Below are 18,987 nucleotides of genomic sequence, written 5' to 3'. Positions count from 1 at the left end.
TTACATTCATCTTTTCTTGCCATCAGTCTATGAATATGACATGCACTCATCTAATGGGTCCTTTCACATTTTAGGGGATAAAATATTAAAGTTCCTTTCAAAATAAATGAACCGAAAGATCCACAGTACATCATGAAGAAAAACGGCTGTTATGCAGTGGATTTACTAACAGATTTTGCAGTGTAACCCAAGGTCGTGGAGTTCCAGTTAGTGGCAGGGTGTTCATTTGTTTGTCTGAAGGCATTTTATTAGTGTGAAAGAGACAAACTAGATTTAAAAGGGGGCTATTTAAACAGAATGTGGGTTTCTTATATTGACTACCCTGGCTAAGGTGTGGAGTTTAAGAAAACAGATAATTCAGATATCTTATGCAGACTCACTTTGGTCTTTTTATTTTCTCTTTAAACCAGTAGACTCTAAGGTAGAATGTATAAAAAAACCCAGAGGGGTGAATAAAAATATTAGAATTTCTATATATTTGTCACATTCTTCTCTTTATTTGTATTTATGGGTTTAAGTAGTTTTTTACTATGAAAAATTTCCAAATAGACATAAAAGTGGAGAGAACAGAACAATAACCCCCATATTTCATTATTTGGATTCAACAGTTATAAAGACTTTGCCACATTTACTGCATCTACCCCGTTTTGTTGTTGAGGAATTTTCAAGCAAATCATATATATTAAATTTTTTTCCTTTATTAAATATTTAAGTAGGTATCAACTCAAATTGAAGACATATGTCTACAACTCCATTAGAACAACTAACAAAATTTAAAATAATTCCTTGGTATAATCTAATATCCAGCCCTAGTCCAATTTCCTTGCTGTTTTATTTGAATCAGGATCTAAACCATGTCTCAACACTACATTTGCTTTGTAGGCTTTTTGTCTTGGTTTGTTCTAATATAAAGCTAACCTGCTCTTTCCTCCCTTTTATTTTTTCCTTTCATGCCATTGACTTGTTGCAGAAACCTGGTCAGTTATTCTGTAGAAAAGCCCAGTTACCGAGATTGTGTGTGGCCTTGTGGGGTCATTTAATCTATGTATCTACTCTCCTTCAAAAAGAAGTTAGCTTGTCTAGAGGGTTGATTCAAGGAAAGGTCACTTTTTTTTTTGAGGGATGGTCAAAAATGCTACATAGGGAATGTTATATGCTTCCTATTATATCACTGAATGTTTGGTTGTGCCACTTTAATGATGTTAAGACTAAATAGTGGTTTCAGGTGATAAACAGACTGATCCCTCCATTGTAAAGTTTCCCATCAACACTTTTTCTGTTTTTACCCATTAATAATCATATCCTAAGCCAATTACAAGTTGCAGGATAATGATAATTAGATTCTATTTTTTTCTATTATCTTTGCACATTTATTAGCTTGAATTCTATAAAGAAGAACTTTTCCTTGTCAATTAAGGATGTGGTTACATATGCAAACATAAAGGAAAGCAGGACAAAGCCTTATTATTGACTGCCAAATATCAGAGTAAGAAGAAACTGACTTAGTTCAGATGGTGACCAAAGGGTGGTAACTGTGCCTTTTTTTTTTAAATTGACTTTCTCTCTCTTTTTGGTATCTGCATAATTAATACATTAAAAATATATTCAACATCTTTAAATCAATTGCATTCAATATTTAAAAAATTTTTTTGATTCTCAAATTGCCTCTAATTTGGCCAAAGGGAGCCCTTTTATGTTGATTCCTGTATCTTTTAGACACAACTTCAGTAGCTCTGAGAGTTCTAACTTGCTTTCTGGTGCAACAAAATGTCCCACACTCATGTATGCCCAACTCTAAACACGGAATCAGATGCTCCTCCAAAGATCCCAAGTCACTGCTAGTGTGGAATGGTATCTAGATCACAGTCTGTTTGTGATCATTTTTATGGGGTTGTAGAATAGATTACATTATTCCCAACTACTCATTCCCTTCCCACTTATTATCGCATGATTTCCAGGGCATCCTGGCAGGCAGAATACACTCCCCTACCCCAGTTCCAGGTCTGGCCATGTGACGTGCTTTGACCAGTGGACATCCATCATGTTAAATGGATGCTTTCAGAGCTGTTGCATGATTTAGCTCTGCCTCCTGCCTTTGCCCTTGGCCACAAGGACTGTCTCTCCCAAATAGGGGCAGCTCTTTCAGCCTGGGGCCAGGAATGAGACATGTAAAGCAGAGATTTTGCAGCTGACCTGGAGCCACCAAAATTGAAAAGCATCAAAAATGATGCATATAGTTGCAAACTACTGAGATTTGGGTGGGTTTTGTTACTTCATAAAAGCTGACTGATACAGGTTGTGATTTCATCTAGGCCTTTTTAGTAGACAGACATAGAAAATGTGTCGTTCTTCCTTTTTTTTTGTATTTTTCTTTTTCTTTCATTTTTTAAAATTTAAATATAGTTGATTTATAATGTTAGTTTCAGATATACAGCAAGGTGATTCAGTTACTGTACATATATATACATATATATGTTTATGTATATATATATATTCCTTTTCAGATTCTTGCATCTGAAAAAAGCATCATGAGTTCATAGTGATTTTTCAAATCAAATATAACATTATAGGGCTTTAACTTACCTTTTTAAAAAACATTATACATTATACATTAAACATTATACATGTATCTGAAAATCTTTATCTTTCTATATCAGTATAATTACTGATTTGAATTGTCCTGTAATACAAAGTAGATTCAAAAGAACAAAACCACTATTTTAAATTACTTTAGTTTACCAAGTATTTGTAGCTTTATTCATCCCTAAAGTATATCTTACTATTCAGGGGAATATTATTTTCTAAGCTCAGACTGGAGCTTCTTTCCTCTATGTGGTTATATCACTGATTTGATATAGAGTAGGTTCATCTCTTTCCATCTGTTTTCAATTTTCACAGATGGATGCTTTAATGAATTTTATCTTTTAAATAAAACCTTTAAGTTTTCAAAATCAAATCTATGTAATAAGTTATTAAGAGAAATCTGTTCTATTCCTGTCTCTTCTACCCATTGTGAATAGTTTTCATTTAACTTCCCAGCATTTCTTTCTTATGAAAAATGTAGCACGTGAAGCTATACAGTTCTGTACCTTGCTTTTTTCACTTACTATATCTATACATGGAGACTGCCCTCATTCCTTTTCATGACTACATTGCACACCATTTTATTTATTCAGCCAACCCCCTGCTGATGGGTATTTGATTGTTTTCAGTCTTTTTTTTAATAAATAATTTTGAAATAAATAATATTATGCATGAATCATGTCCTGTTTTATACAGCTCTGGAACAGGCTCCCAGTAGTGGGGTGGCTGAGTCAAAGGGTAGATATGTAATTCTTCTACACATTGCTGAATTCCACTCCAGAGCAGACACCTCATTACACTGCCCATCAAGAGTGTGTGAAAGTGCCTATTTCCATACAACCTCAGTAAAGGAACATGCAGATGAGTTATATGTTTTTGCTAATCTGGTAGGCAAGAGATGCCGTCTTTGTGAAGGTTTAATAATTTACATTTCAAGTTATGTTGAGCAGAGCTTCATACTTATCAGTTTCTTTTTTTTTTTTTTTTTTGGCTGCGCAGCTTGTGGGATCTTAGTTCCCTGACCAGGGATTGAACCCGGGAGCCTTGGCAGTGAAAGCAAGGAGTCCTATCACTAGACGGCCAGTGAATTCCCAAGAGCTTCATACTTGAAGAATCATTTGAATTTTTCTTCTGGGAACTCTCTGGGGTTTGCTTGTGTGTATGTGTGTGTGTTGGCATGCCCATGTGCCATTTTTCTATTTTGTTCTTTATATTTTTATTCTCTTTCCATTTTTATGGGCTCTTTGTTATATCAGTGACAATACTCTTTGGTTGAGGATTAAACTACAAATATATTTTCCCAATTAGACATTATCTTTTGATTTGTGTATAGTGTTTTGTTTTTTTCATGCAGATGCTCTTTGGATATATAGTCCAATTCATAGAAGAACGTACCATGCTTTGTTCTGTTTTGTTTTGTTTTGTTTGTGGGCAATGGTCTTATTTATTTGCTTACTTACTTACATTTAGATCTCTGATTCATTTGAACTTTATCCCTATGTACACTATCAGGTTCAGATCCAATTTACCTTAAATCACTGCACAACTGTTGTAACAATATTTAATAAGAATTCTCAATGGTTTGAGTTGCTACCATTTTATATGTGGATAAATAAACAGATAGATAAATACAGACATACAGAAAGGTAGGTTTAGATAGATAGATCTCTATTTTTATCCCTATCTATCCTAAATTTATAAATGAACTTGGGCCAATTTCTGGACTTTATATTCTGTTCCATCGGTCTGTCAGTCTCTTCATGTACCAGTCCCACAGTGTTTTAATTACAGAGCCTTTATCAAACTCTGTAATATAGGGCTACCACCACTTCATTTCTGCCAAAGGTATTAGTGTTTGCATCTAGTATAATATTTATTTTATGTATATTTTATAATTAATGTAATATATTGATACAAAAATACATGTATATAATTTATAACCAAAAACTTACATTGGGGCATATGCTCTTTAAAAAAAAAAAGTAGAATATGGAATCAAAAAAAAAAGTTTGAGGGCTTCCCTGGTGGCGCAGTGGTTGAGAGTCCGCCTGCCGATGCAGGGGACACAGGTTCGTGCCCCGGTCCGGGAAGATCCCACATGCCGCGGGGTGGCTGGGCCCATGAGCCATGGCTGCTGAGCCTGCACGTCCGGAGCCTATGCTCCACAACGGGAGAGGCCACAACAGTGAGAGGCCCGTGTACTGCAAAAAAAAAAAAAAAAAAAAAGGAAGAGGTAAGGGATTTTGGACTTAGACCTTCAGAGAGGGCTTGCGTTTGGCAACATGGAGAACATTTGAACAAGGAGGACAACGACAGTAGAAGAGATGGAGGCTGGAAGGAGAAACATTGTGTCTAGATAAAATGCCATAGAGGTTCACTCCCTTACACACACACACACACACACACACACACACACACACACGGCACAAACACAAAAGAACCTGACTTCTTCTGGGACCAAAAGCATTATATGGGGTCATAGTACAATGATACCATAGCTCCAATCAGTTTATGTAAAACTTTTATATATTTTATGGCAGAGCTCACTGTGTTTAGATTATTGGATTAAATAATAATAACCAGTAATTAAATTATTGGATTGAATAGATCAGTGTTTATTTACACCTGAGTCATTGTTTATTTCATATGTCCATTCTACTTCTGATTAGAATCCACTCCTATTTTAAAGTGACTCTAGAGCATTTTTTTTAACATAAACACAATTCTCTCTTTTCAAATTTAGCACTTTCCCAGTAGCTCAACGTGTTCCAATTTTATTCATGGTCATTACTTCTTTCCTCTCCTTTAAAAATAGCAGCAGCTTGCACTTGTCTGTAAATCCTAGCTGGTGCTGGTGTCTCTGTCCTCTCTGGCCCTTACTCTCTTCTCCTTTGGATTTTTTCACTGGGTCTTGGTTGGAATTTTTCTCTTTCTAGTTTTGATCACTGGTTTGGGAGTTTATCTCCCTCTGTTTTGTTATAGCACTTGGTTTCACTACTTATATTTAGTGGTTTTAACTAGAAGATAGATAGTCCCTACTGCATCTTGGCATAGGGTTTTAAAAAGGCCTCTTCAAGATGTTATCATGAGTCCTGTTTGGCGACCCAGCTTTGGGTTGTGGCTTTAGTTACTAGTAAAAATAGATACTTTGTAGGAAAGCACAGAATATTATACACAATATGATTTGATCTGTTGGAAGGTGCAGAACATTAAGCACAGTAATTTTTATTTTTAAACAAACTATACAGGTATGCTCATATATGCTGGAACTACATCCCCCGCCCCATGATTTTTCTGGAATCACATGCAAGAAACTTAAGAGTGGGCTACATCATTGATGAGAAAGTAGAGAAAAGGGAACCCTTATACACTATTGGTAGGAATGTAAATTGGTGCAACCACTGTGAAAAACAGCATGCGGGTTCCTCAAAAAACTAAAAACAGAGCTACCATATGATGCAGCAATTCCATTTCAGGGCATATATCTGAAGAAAAAACACTAATTCAAAAAGATACATGCACCCCAATGTTCATAGCAGCATTATTTACAGTAGACAAGATATAGAAGCAACCTAAGTGTCTATCAACAGATGAATGAATAAAGAAGATGTCTCATACGCACACACACACACACACACAAACACAATGCAATATTACTCAGCCATAAAAAGAGAATGAAAATTTGTCACTTGCAACAACATGGGTGGACTTGGAGGGTATTATGCTTAGTGAAATAAATCAGAGAAAGACAAATCCTGTATAATATCACTTATATGTGGAATCTAAAAAATAAAACAAACTAGTGAATATAACAAAAAGGAAACAGACTCACAGGTATAGAGAACGAACTAGTGGTTACGAGCGGAGGGAGTGAGGGAAAGGGACAACATAGGGGTAGGAGATTAAGAGGTACAACCTACTATGCATAAGATAAACAAGCTACAAGGATATATTGTACAGCACAGGGAATAAAACCAATATTGTATAATAACTATAAACGGAGTATAACCTTTAAAAATTGTGAATGTCGTATATCTGAAACTTATATAATATTGTACATCAACTATACCTCAATTAAACAATCAGATTAAAAGAGTGGGAGTGGAATAAAAATCAGGAGGACTGTAAAGGAGACAGTTCTCATTTGATAACTTTTCTGTGATGTTCGAATTCACCATATACATAAATTATGCTAGTTGAACATGTAAGTAGATGCATTTAACAGTGATCTATTTTTGTCTTTGATCACGTCCATCATAAAGTATTGAGCAAGTTTTCATAGTGTGAGAAAAGCTAAAACTGAAAACAGCAGGTGACTCTTTTCACAAGATGTGAGCCAGCAAACCGGAAACACCTTGCATAAAGGAGAGAGACCAGCTAGGCTTCTTCACTCTGTACAAATATAAAGACAAATTTGTCCCAAAATGTCCCTGTGAGGCACTTTGAAAACTAAAACAAAATACAAAATCCAACGAAACGAATAAAATCTTGAGTCCAATGACATGAGAGAGAGAGAAAGACAAGACTCTTTAGTTAAGGACTAAAACTCATGTCAGTTATGCTCACAAGGATGCTTGCTCAGGGCTTTTGGAGCCCAGACAGTGGAAAGCTAAGAGAGTAGCTCTTTTTCTTTTTTAAATCATTCAAGAGCACTTTATTTACTCACATAGAGTCCCCTCTTGTACGTTTCCCCACTTCCAGTTTCTAGAAGGAAATATTTGACATTTTTCTCCACAAAGTTTCTTTCCCAGTGGGCTGTTAGCAATGTCAACAACAGCAGTAGGAGATCCTCTGAAGACCTGGAGAACGCAGTTGAACAGGCATGAATGACCCGTTTACTTAGAGTAAAATGAAGTGCTTACCTCTATTTTCAACAGTTTTAGAGAATTTCTGGGAGGAAAATTATGGTTTAATCAGTACTCGTCGAATTCTGTCCCTTAGAACATTATACAGTCTGTGGTTGTACTTCGGGAACCGTTCAAAATTGTTTCCGAAAAATATATTTTTTAAATTATTATTTTTTTATTGAAGTATAGTTGACTTACAATGTTGTGTTAGTTTCAGGCCATTATAGGTTATTATAAGATATTGAATATAGTTCCCTGTGTTACATGGTAGGTCCTTGTTGTTTATCTATTTTATATATAGTAGTGTGAATCTATTAATCCCAAACTCCTAATTTATCCCTCCCTGCCCTTCCTTTTTTAGTAACCATAAGTTTGTTTTCTATGTCTGTAAGTCTATTTCTGTTTCGGAAATAAGTTCATTTTAGATTCCACATATAAGTGATATTATATGCTATTTATATTTCTCTGACTTACTGCATTATTTCATTCTTATTATGGCTGAGTAATATTCCACTGTATATATTTACCACATCTTCTTTATCCATTCATCTGTCAATGGACACTTAGGTTGCTTCCATGTCTTGGCTATTGTAAATAGAGCTGCAATGAACACTGGGGTGCCTGTATCTTTTCAAATGAGAGTTTTTGTCTTTTCAGGATCTGTGCCCAGGAATGGGATTGCTGGATCATATGGTAAGTCTATTTTTAGTTTTTTAAGGAACCTCCATACTGCTTCCATAGTGACTGCACCAATTTACATTCCCATCAACAGTGTAGGAGGGTTCCCTTTAAGAGAGCAGCTCTTTACCTACTTCACAGGACTAGGTCCAGGACAGTGTTTTGCTTCTCTCCTCATAAAACATAAGAACAATTCAAACTGCAGAACACTGCTGACCCACTCATTGGTTTGAAGATCCTGAGTAGGGTTCTGTGGGCCTGTCAGCAGGCATTCATTTGAGCACACACATCCTCTCTCTCTCTCTCTCTCTCTCTCTCTCTCTCTCTCTCTCTCTCTCTCTCTCTCGCACACACTCATACCCTTAGTAACCTAGAAGGCCACTCTTCTTCCCATCACAATTAATCAAGTCACCCTCCAAAGGGTTGCAACTTGGTGAAACTCTAAAAACACTTAAAACAATACTGATGGAAGACAAACTCAGGTATTGGAAGAGAGAACAACACTGAAAGAAGAGAAATAGTAACCCAAAGAGCTACTATTTTACGTTTATATGCTGGGAGCTGAACAGAAAGTTGGAAACACCTCCAGTATACATGATTTTTTAAAAAATTCCTTAAAAACCAAAGAACAATTTTTCTCAAATCCCTGATTAATTAACTACATTTCAAATAATAAAACAATTTTCTGTGGGTATATGTATATGTTTAATGATATACGTTTGTGTATGCATATATTTCAGTAAACTATATAAAAGACATACTTAGGAAGTAATTGCCTGGACCACTCTAATCACTGGTCTCCCCACTTCCAACTTCCCACCTACCCATTCTGCCCATTCTCTATCCTCCATCCAATGTGTTCTCTTTTTGAAATGCAAATCTGACTGATATTCAGTGTTTGAAAGCCTTCAATGGCTTCTCCTTACTTTAGGATAAATTCAAAATCCTAATTTTGTCTCATAAAGCCCTCCACCGCCTGGCTGCTGCCTCTCACCCACCCCTGCTCTCCATACTCTGGCGTTAAAGAACTTATTTTATTCTTTCACCCTCTTTCTGAACGCTCTCCCCCAGGGACATCTGTGCATGCTGTTGGCACCATCAGAAATGGTCTCCCTCATCTTCTTTACCTGGTTACGAGTATAATCTTTTCATAGATAGATAGATAGAGATGTATGTGTGTGTTTTTTGTAATAAAACTTAAAAAAACACATTCTGAAAAAATTCTTTTTCTAACATTTTAAAGTTTTTAATCTAATATTTTAGTTATTTTATTTTATTTTACTTTTTGGCCATGCTGCGCGGCTTGTGGGATCTTAATTCCCGACCAGGGATTGAACCAGTGCCCACTGCAGTGGAAGCGTGGAGTCCTAACCATTAGACCGCCAGGAAATTCCCTAAAATAAACTCTTAAAATAATAAAAGTAAATAAAACAGGCTGTTTAAACTAGTACAGTACTTATGAAACAGCCTATTCTTTGTCTATGACTCTCAAAAATGTCAGAAATCCATTATAAGTGATAATATGAATGTTTAACTTCATTGCCCCCAAATTTTAACAATAATAACAGTAACAGTTTTTTAAATGCTTTATACATGTGAACACATTTCTTTCTCCCTAAACCTCTACGAGGTAAGTACTGTTATTGGGATTGTCACCATTACAGATGGGTCAACTAACCCACACAAAAGTCAAATAACTTGTACAAAGTCACAGAGCTAGTAAGTGAGCAGAGTTCAGCATCAGAGTACATCCTCTTTACCACTACACTATGCCATCTGAAATACAGCTCAAAAAATGCAAATCTGGGCTTCCCTGGTGGCGGAGTGGTTGAGAGTCCGCCTGCCGATGCAGGGGACGTGGGTTCGTGCCCCGGACCGGGAGGATCCCACATGCCGCGGAGCGGCTGGGCCCGTGAGCCATGGTCCCTGAGCCTGCGCATCTGGAGCCTGTGCTCAGCAACGGGAGAGGCCACAACAGTGAGAGGCCCACATATCACAAAAAAAAAAAAAAAAAAAAGAAAAAAAAAAAAGCAAATCTATAACACTATGAAGTATAATTTAAAGGGAAGAGTTATGGTTGCTCCATAGGCTCTAGAATGTTCTTGGCCACAACACCGATTACACACATCCTAATTTTGGTTCCTGTGGTAGGCAAAATAATGCCCCCCCCCGCAAGGTGTCCACATCCTAATTCCAGGAACCTATAAATATGTTACCTTACATGGTAAATAGGAAATAAGGTTGTAGATGGAATTAAAGTTGCTAACCAGCTGATCTTGAGATGAGTAGATTATTCTGGATTACCCAGGTGGGCCTGATGTAATTTTAAGGGTCCTTATAAGTGGAAGAGGGAGGCAGAAGAGAGAGAACCAGAGATATGGCAGCCTGGCATTGCTGGCTTTGCATCTGGAGGAATGGGGCCATGGCTGGCCTCTAGAAGCTGGAAAACACATGGAAACAGATTCTCCCCTAGACCCTCCAGAAGGAACACTGCCCTTCCCATACCTCGATTTTAGCCCAGTGAGACCTATTTCACACTTCTGACCTCTAGAAATTTAGGATAATAAATTTGTGCTGCATTAAATTTATCGTAATTTGTTACTGTGACAATAGGAAACTAATATAGTTGGGTTTTTTTTCCCTGAGTTCTGACCTCAGTAACACCTTCCAAGAAAGTAGTGCCCAGTTTTAAGTTTTCTTTTGCCAAAAAAGCACTTGACCCAGATTCTGACTCACCTCATCTTCCTCGAAACGTCAATCTGGGAGGGTTTCCCTGGTGCCGCAGTGGTTAAGAATCCGCCTGCCAGTGCAGGGGACAGGGGTTCGAGCCCTGGTCCAGGAAAATCATCCCACATGCTGCGGAGCAACTAAGCCCGTGCGACACAACTACTGAGCCTGTGCTCTAGAGCCCACGAGCCACAACTACTGAGCCCATGTGCCACAACTACTGAAGCCTGCGCGCATAGAGGCCGTGCTCCGCAACAAGAGAAGCCACTGCAGTGAGAAGCCCAAACGCCACAACAAGGAGTAGCCCCTGCTGGCTGCAACCAGAGAAAGCCCACACGCAGCAACAAGGACCCATCCAAAAATAAAATAAATAAATTTATTTAAAAAAAACATCAATCTGGCAATACAGGTAGCCTGTAGTATCGGCTCAGCAGTGGTGTCACTACATTGTTACGGGATGTAAAGAAATGTTATTTTAAACAATGGCTTTTACAGATTTCTGCTGGTCTGACTTTAACAAACACAGTGGCTCTTGCCTCTATGGTCTAATACGTCTTCTTCACCAAAGAGGCCCACTGGAGGAAGACAGTGTGATAGAAACTATGGGCAGAGCAAATGTGTGTAAATTCACATGGGCTTCTCTCATTGAACTGCTCATGTGGAGGGGTAAATGAGTGTCCTCAGCCATAGGAAACTCACTGTTCTCTTTATGCTGATATTTTTGCTTTTGACATCTTCCTTTTTAATGTCATGTCTGTTACTGTCTTGAAATGATTATCAGGTCTACCAGCAAGCACAACTTGACCTTTGCATTCATCTTGACTATGTCAGGATAGAACCAGTTCTCTTCAGCTAGTTCATTATGATGCTTTGCTCTTAACAATGTTGACAGAGGGCAGAATTTTCCTGGCACCGGTTTCCTGGAGTGCCGTTTTGGGTCAATTCCATCATAGAGGCAGAACCTTGTAATTTTGCAGAAGATCCAAACCTCTCTCCCCCTCCACAGTCCTTGTCAGTTGATGAGAGATTACAAACTCAGGTCAAGTTGCCTGGCTTGCGTTCCAGTCTAGATCTGAGGACCAGCTGCCACCAGCTGTGTATTGCCAAGAACAACACACTGCTCTCGTTCACATTCAACTCCTTTTCTTAAGTGTTACCTCAGAGAAATCTGACATCTCACCTACGCAGAATAAGTTAGGGCTTCATGATTTATAATACAATCACTAACTCTATCCATACATTTCTTCCACCCACTCCACCTTATCCCCTTCCCCTTCGACAGGTGTATATTTACCCGTACTATTAACCAAGCACTTTGCTCAGCACTGGACATACAGTAGTGAGCAAACATCAAGCACAACCTTCTGAGACTGATCCAGGAAGAAATAGAAAATATGAACAGACCAATCACAAACACTGAAATTGAAACTGTGATTAAAAATCTTCCAACAAACAAAAGCCCAGGACCAGATGGCTTCACAGGCGAATTCTATCAAACATTTAGAGAAGAGCTAACACCTATTCTTCTCAAACTCTTCCAAAATATAGCAGAGGGAGGAACACTCCCAAACTCATTCTACGAGGCCACCATCACCTTGATACCAAAACCAGACAAGGATGTCACAAAGAAAGAAAACTACAGGCCAATATCACTGATGAACATAGATGCAAAAATCCTCAACAAAATACTAGCAAACAGAATCCAACAGCACATTAAAAGGATCATACACCATGATCAAGTGGGGTTTATTCCAGGAATGCAAGGATTCTTCAATATACGCAAATCTATCAATGTGATTAACCATATTAACAAATTGAAGGAGAAAAACCATATGATCATCTCAATAGATGCAGAGAAAGCTTTTGACAAAATTCAACACCCATTTATGATAAAAACCCTGCAGAAAGTAGGTGTAGAGGGAACTTTCCTCAATATAATAAAGGCCGTATATGACAAGCCCACAGCCAACATCATCCTCAATGGCGAAAAACTGAAAGCATTTCCACTAAGGTCAGGAACAAGACAAGGTTGCCCACTCTCACCACTCTTATTCAACATAGTTTTGGAAGTTTTAGCCACAGCAATCAGAGAAGAAAAGGAAATAAAAGGAATCCAAATCGGAAAAGAAGAAGTAAAGCTGTCACTGTTTGCAGATGACATGATACTATACATAGAGAATCCTAAAGATGCTACCAGAAAACTACTAGAGCTAATCAATGAATTTGGTAAAGTAGCAGGATACAAAATTAATGCACAGAAATCTCTGGCATTCCTATATACTAATGATGAAAAATCTGAAAGTGAAATCAAGAAAACACTCCCATTTACCATTGCAACAAAAAGAATAAAATATCTAGGAATAAACCTACCTAAGGAGACAAAAGACCTGTATGCAGAAAATTATAAGACACTGATGAAAGAAATTAAAGATGATACAAACAGATGGAGAGATATACCATGTTCTTGGATTGGAAGAATCAACATTGTGAAAATGACTCTACTTCCCAAAGCAATCTATAGATTCAATGCAATCCCTATCAAACTACCACTGGCATTTTTCACAGAACTAGAACAAAAAATTTCACAATTTGTATGGAAACACAAAAGACCCCGAATAGCCAAAGCAATCTTGAGAACAAAAAATGGAGCTGGAGGAATCAGGCTGCCTGACTTCAGACTATACTACAAAGCTACAGTAATCAAGACAGTATGGTACTGGCACAAAAACAGAAAGATAGATCAATGGAATAGGATAGAAAGCCCAGAGATAAACCCATGCACATATGGTCACCTTATCTTTGATAAAGGTGGCAGGAATATACAGTGGAGAAAGGACAGCCTCTTCAATAAGTGGTGCTGGGAAAATTGGATAGGTACATGTAAAAGTATGAGATTAGATCACTCCCTAACACCATACACAAAAATAAGCTCAAAATGGATTAAAGACCTAAATGTAAGGCCAGAAACTATCAAACTCTTAGAGGAAAACATAGGCAGAACACTCTATGACATAAATCACAGCAAGATCCTTCTTGACCCATCTCCTAGAGTAATGGAGATAAAAACAAAAATAAACAAATGGGACCTAATGAAACTTCAAAGCTTTTGCACAGCAAAGGAAACCATAAACAAGACCAAAAGACAGCCCTCAGAATGGGAGAAAATATTTGCAAATGAATCAACTGACAAAGGATTAATCTCTAAAATTTACAGGCAGCTCATGCAGCTCAATAACAAAAAAATAAACAACCCAATCCAAAAATGGGCAGAAGACCTAAATAGACATTTCTCCAAAGAAGATATACAGACTGCCAACAAACACATGAAAGAATGCTCAACATCATTAATCATTAGAGAAATGCAAATCAAAACTACAATGAGATATCATCTCACACCAGTCAGAATGGCCATCATCAAAAAATCTAGAAACAATAAATGCTGGAGAGGGTGTGGAGAAAAGGGAACACTCTTGCACTGCTGGTGGGAATGTGAATTGGTTCAGCCACTATGGAGAACAGTATGGAGGTTCCTTAAAAAACTACAAATAGAACTACCATATGACCCAGCAATCCCACTACTAGGTATATACCCTGAGGAAACCAGAATTCAGAAAGAGTCATGTACCAAAATGTTCATTGCAGCTCTATTTACAATAGCCCGGAGATGGAAACAACCTAAGTGCCCGTCGTCGGATGAATGGATAAAGAAGATGTGGCACATATATACAATGGAATATTACTCAGCCATAAAAAGAAACGAAATTGAGCTATTTGTAATGAGGTGGATAGATCTAGAGTCTGTCATACAGAGTGAAGTAAGTCAGAAAGAGAAGGACAAATACCGTATGCTAACACATATATATGGAATTTAAGAAAAAAAAATGTTATGAAGAACCTAGGGGTAAAACAGGAATAAAGACAGAGACCTACTGGAGAACAGACTTGAGGATATGGGGAGGGGGAAGGGTGAGGTGTGTTAGGGCGAGAGAGAGACATGGACATATATATACTAACAAACGTAAGGTAGATAGCCAGTGGGAAGCAGCCACATGGCACAGGGAAACCAGCTCGGTTCTTTGTGGCTGTCTGGAGGGGTGGGATAGGGAGGGTGGGAGGGAGGGAGACAAAGAGGGAAGAGATATGGGAACATATATATATGTATAACTGACTCACTCTGTTATAAAGCAGAAACTAACACACCATTGTAAAGCAATTATACCCCAATAAAGATGTTAAAAAAAAAAAAAAAAAGCCTATGAAAATAGGCAGAAAAAAAAAAATAAATAAAGAAAATTCAAACTTGTAAAAAAAAAAAAAGAAATTTCTTCCCACATGGAGCTTCTATTTTAGTGGGAAAGAAAAATATAATTCAACTACACACACAAATAAATGTCCATCTATCAACAGGTACACTGAAATCATAATTTAAATAACAACAACAAAAAGCAATCCTCCTGACTACCAAAAAGAAACAAAGAATATTGACAGATAGAAGTAAAAGGAAAGAATGGGAATGAGCATATTGTACATATTAGGATTGAGACAAAAGAGTGGTACAGTTGTATTTGGGATGAATATCAAGAAGATGAGTATATAATTACAGCATAAGGAATCTACTGTCTTTTCTTGAATGAAGATGGCAAAAAGGGTTAAGTGCTCAGAAAAATGAGAGTGAAGGCCAGCTATCTATGCAACAAAGTCTCTGATCTTCAAATCCTAGTTCCACCTCTTTCTAGCCTAGATAAGTGAGCCCAGACAAGTAACTTAGCTTTCCTGAACCTTAGGGTCCTGTAAGTTGAAGATATGTTCTCTCTCATGCATTTGTTGAGAACTTAAACACATGTAAGTTGAAGATATGTTCTATCTCATGCATTTGTTGAGAACTTAAAAAAAGAAAACATACAGGAAAGTCCTAGGAACAGTGTGATACATAGGTAAGCCTTCAGTACAGTTTTTGGATCTGAACGTGAAACCTGAGTGGATAAATCAAAAATAGGACGGTGGGGTGAAACTTAGCCTCGAAGAACATTCTTGTTTTTTCAACAACACCCTAAAAGCAATGAATGTACCTAGTGCCCAGATCTTGGTTTCTAATACCATTCTCCAATCAAAGGAACCAGGGCTCTTTGGAGCAGTGGTTGATTCTGGAACTGGAGCAGAAAATATACAGGATCAGCCTGGAGCATTTTGTGGGACCAGAATGTAAGGAAGTGCTAAAAACAAACAAACAAACAAACACACATATATACACAATGATGGGGGGATGTCAAAGGGACACAGGAGCCAATTTTAAGAACTCCCAATGACCAAAGCTGGACAATCTAAAATAAATAAAATAGTATTGGACTGTAATCCAAAGTGCAAAATAAATATTGATGAGCTTATACTGATATAAAAAAAATAGATGAATGAATGAATGGAGTGGGAGGAGAGACATCTCTCAAGCAGAGAAATTCCAAGTAATTTATGGAGCTACTCCACTCTCAAGGAGGTGGAGTATAACTCTTCTTCCTTAAGTGTGGGTTGTACATAGTGATTTCCTTCCAAAAAATACAGTATGGAAAGTGGGGGCAAAGGTAAACCCATGGAGTTACCTGGCATACACTACCCAACCAGGTGATAAAGGTTAACATCAACAGTGATAAGTCACGGTCACAGTATGTACACTTGATATGCTGTGATGAAAATGATACTTCGTCTCAGAGATCTCCCTCCAAAAAAACCATAAACCCAGTCCAGTCATGAGAAAAATATCAGAGAAATACCAATTGAGGGACATTCTACAAAATATTTCGCCAATATGCCTCAAACCTGTCAAGGTAATAACAAAACAAGGGAAGTCTGAGAAACTGTCACAGCTAAGAGGAGCCTAAGGATACATACAGGATTACTAAATGTACTGTGGTGTCCTGGATGGGATCCTGGAGCAGAAAAGAACATCAGGGAAGAATGAAGGAAATCTGAATAAAGTATGGACTTCAGTTAATAATAATGTATCAGTATTGGTTCCTTAATTGTGACAAATGTATCACACTAATGTAAAATATTAATAATAGGGGAAAGTGGGTGTGGTGTATATGGGAACTCTCTATACCATCTTTGCAATTTTTCTTTAAGTCTAAACTGTTATAAAATTTTAAAAAATTTTAAAAAGCAAATAAAACATTCTTGCAATACCAGGCCTTTTGGCATCCCAGGAACAATACAGAAAAGATCCCTGCACACTTCCAAATTAATCCCCTGTAGGAGTCAGGGTTAGGAGGGCCAAAGTGTTAGCTTTACTCAAAGCTTGAAAAAGCGCTTATTCTGCCTATTCATCTAAGCCTGTGTTTGCCTCTGGGTTATTCTTGGCTACAGTTTCAAACTTAGGGTATATTGTTTCTATTTTGATTACTGTATAGGAATACCAGAGTAAAATAATTTTCTCTGTCTTTAATTAGTGATAATTCTACACTAAAGTCAGTCCTTTTTATTTCAAATTTAAGACTGTCAGTGAAATACATAACTTTTCCAGTAGTTTTGTTACAATTCCTCCAGTCTGCCTCTTTGCTGCCTTTCGGCATTAGTGATTTTTTTGTCTGTGTGTTCAACATGATACCAATTGATATGTCAAAATTGCGTAATGGTTTTTATTGTGAAGCCTTGACTTCTTGGTTTGATTTCCTATCATATAGGTCAGCACATGCCCCCTTCACTGAGACAACTTGCACCTTCTTTCCCCACTCAGGGACAAAAACTCACACCACGTTGAGCTGAGCAATACTCACTTAGGCAATGAGAGCTTGAGAAAGAGTCATTGTTTTATGCTATTAGACACGCAACCTGCAGGTTATTTTAAGTATTATATTACCAGGTAATATAATACTTGCTATACTTGTTGTTGCTATAATACTTGTTGTTGCTATTGAATAGCAACAACAATAATGCATTCTATTAAAAATAAATAAAAGGAAAGTAAAAAGAAAAAAAGGAAAAACGAAAGAAAAAGGAAAACTTCGTTTCTTAAGTGTGCTAAAGATCTATTGTAATCTCCTCCGTTTTTTCTAAAAAGTTAACGCGAGAAAAACAAAGTAACAGGAAACATTCCCAGGATTTTAAATCTTATGAGCCCAGAATCCGTGAAAATCCTGTTTAGAACCATCCCGTGAAGTTGGCTTTGGGACGTCTCCCGCTACTGCATCAGAGCTTCTGTATCTTTCTAACAATCCCGTTGACGTACCCTGAGGACACAGCAGCTGGCTGGAGCGCCCAGACCAGACTCCTCTAACTGAATGTAGATGTGCAGGTGGAGAGGATACAAGTAATTCTGGCTCAGCAGCTAGGAATTCCCTCCCACCCCGTGTCCCAAAAGTGCACTGCACATTAGCGGCACAATTGGGACCCTCAAAAGCCATGACAATTCTAATAGTGCCCCCTGCTCTAGTGCTAAGAGTGTGGCCGGCGCCTGCCTCCGAGTGATGCCATCTTGGGATCTCAGCATCTTCTAAGGAGTTAGTGAGTTTTGCATTCTATTCACGTCTCCGTGTCTTTGAAAACTCAACCCAACTTTGCAAGATGAGAACCTGCTGGTGTGGACCCTTAACTTTCTCTAACTAGAACTGACAAAATCAGATGCGATTTACACTAAACCGAAGACCTCCGGCCCCCCGCCGCAGACGGCACCCCTGAATTCTGGGCTCGCTGGGTGTCAAGTCAGCTGCCCCGCGGCAGACCTTCCGTCCGGGGCCCCAGAGAAAGCCCTCCGCCCGCGCTGAGCGTAGTAGGGGCTGGAGGTTTGGGGGAGCTGGTCTCAGCAGGAGTGGGTGGGAGGGTGGCGGTACCCCAGCAACTTACAGTCCAGGGCGACCACCAGGTAGCGCAGCAGCAACAGGAGGAGGCGGTGGCGGCTCCTCCTCGCCATCTTCGCGGGGTCGAGAGCTGCCGGCTCCTCGGAAGCCGAGGGTCCCGGCGGCGGGAGCGCGGGAGCGCGGAGGCAGCCCGGGGGGGCACTGAACTTCTCGGGGCGGGAGAGGAGAGACTCGTGCAGGGGAGGGGAGGGGCGGGGCCTGATGGCATGTCAGTTTCCCCCTTCCAGGGGCGTCTTCTTAGCCGGTTGCCTAGAGGCGGGTCTGGCCTAACCGGGGGCCTGGGGGGGGTCTGGACAGTTCTTTTT

At 38.6% G+C, this 18,987-nt stretch overlaps 1 protein-coding gene across 1 annotated transcript in view; it reads right to left on the bottom strand.

Moving 5' to 3' along the window:
• The window catches only part of JAM2 (junctional adhesion molecule 2), a 70,182-nt gene extending 51,195 nt beyond the window's left edge, over positions 1–18,987 (bottom strand). Inside the window, exon 1 of the mRNA XM_007466483.1 lies at positions 18,669–18,987. Within this exon, the coding sequence (XP_007466545.1) occupies positions 18,669–18,735 (67 nt within the window). The 5' untranslated portion in view covers positions 18,736–18,987. The remainder of the gene's footprint in view (positions 1–18,668) is intronic.

Source organism: Lipotes vexillifer, unplaced genomic scaffold, assembly GCF_000442215.2.
Source record: "Lipotes vexillifer unplaced genomic scaffold, Lipotes_vexillifer_v1.1 scaffold340, whole genome shotgun sequence".
Taxonomy (NCBI): domain Eukaryota; kingdom Metazoa; phylum Chordata; class Mammalia; order Artiodactyla; family Lipotidae; genus Lipotes; species Lipotes vexillifer.
This window is presented reverse-complemented; position numbering and strand designations above follow the sequence as displayed.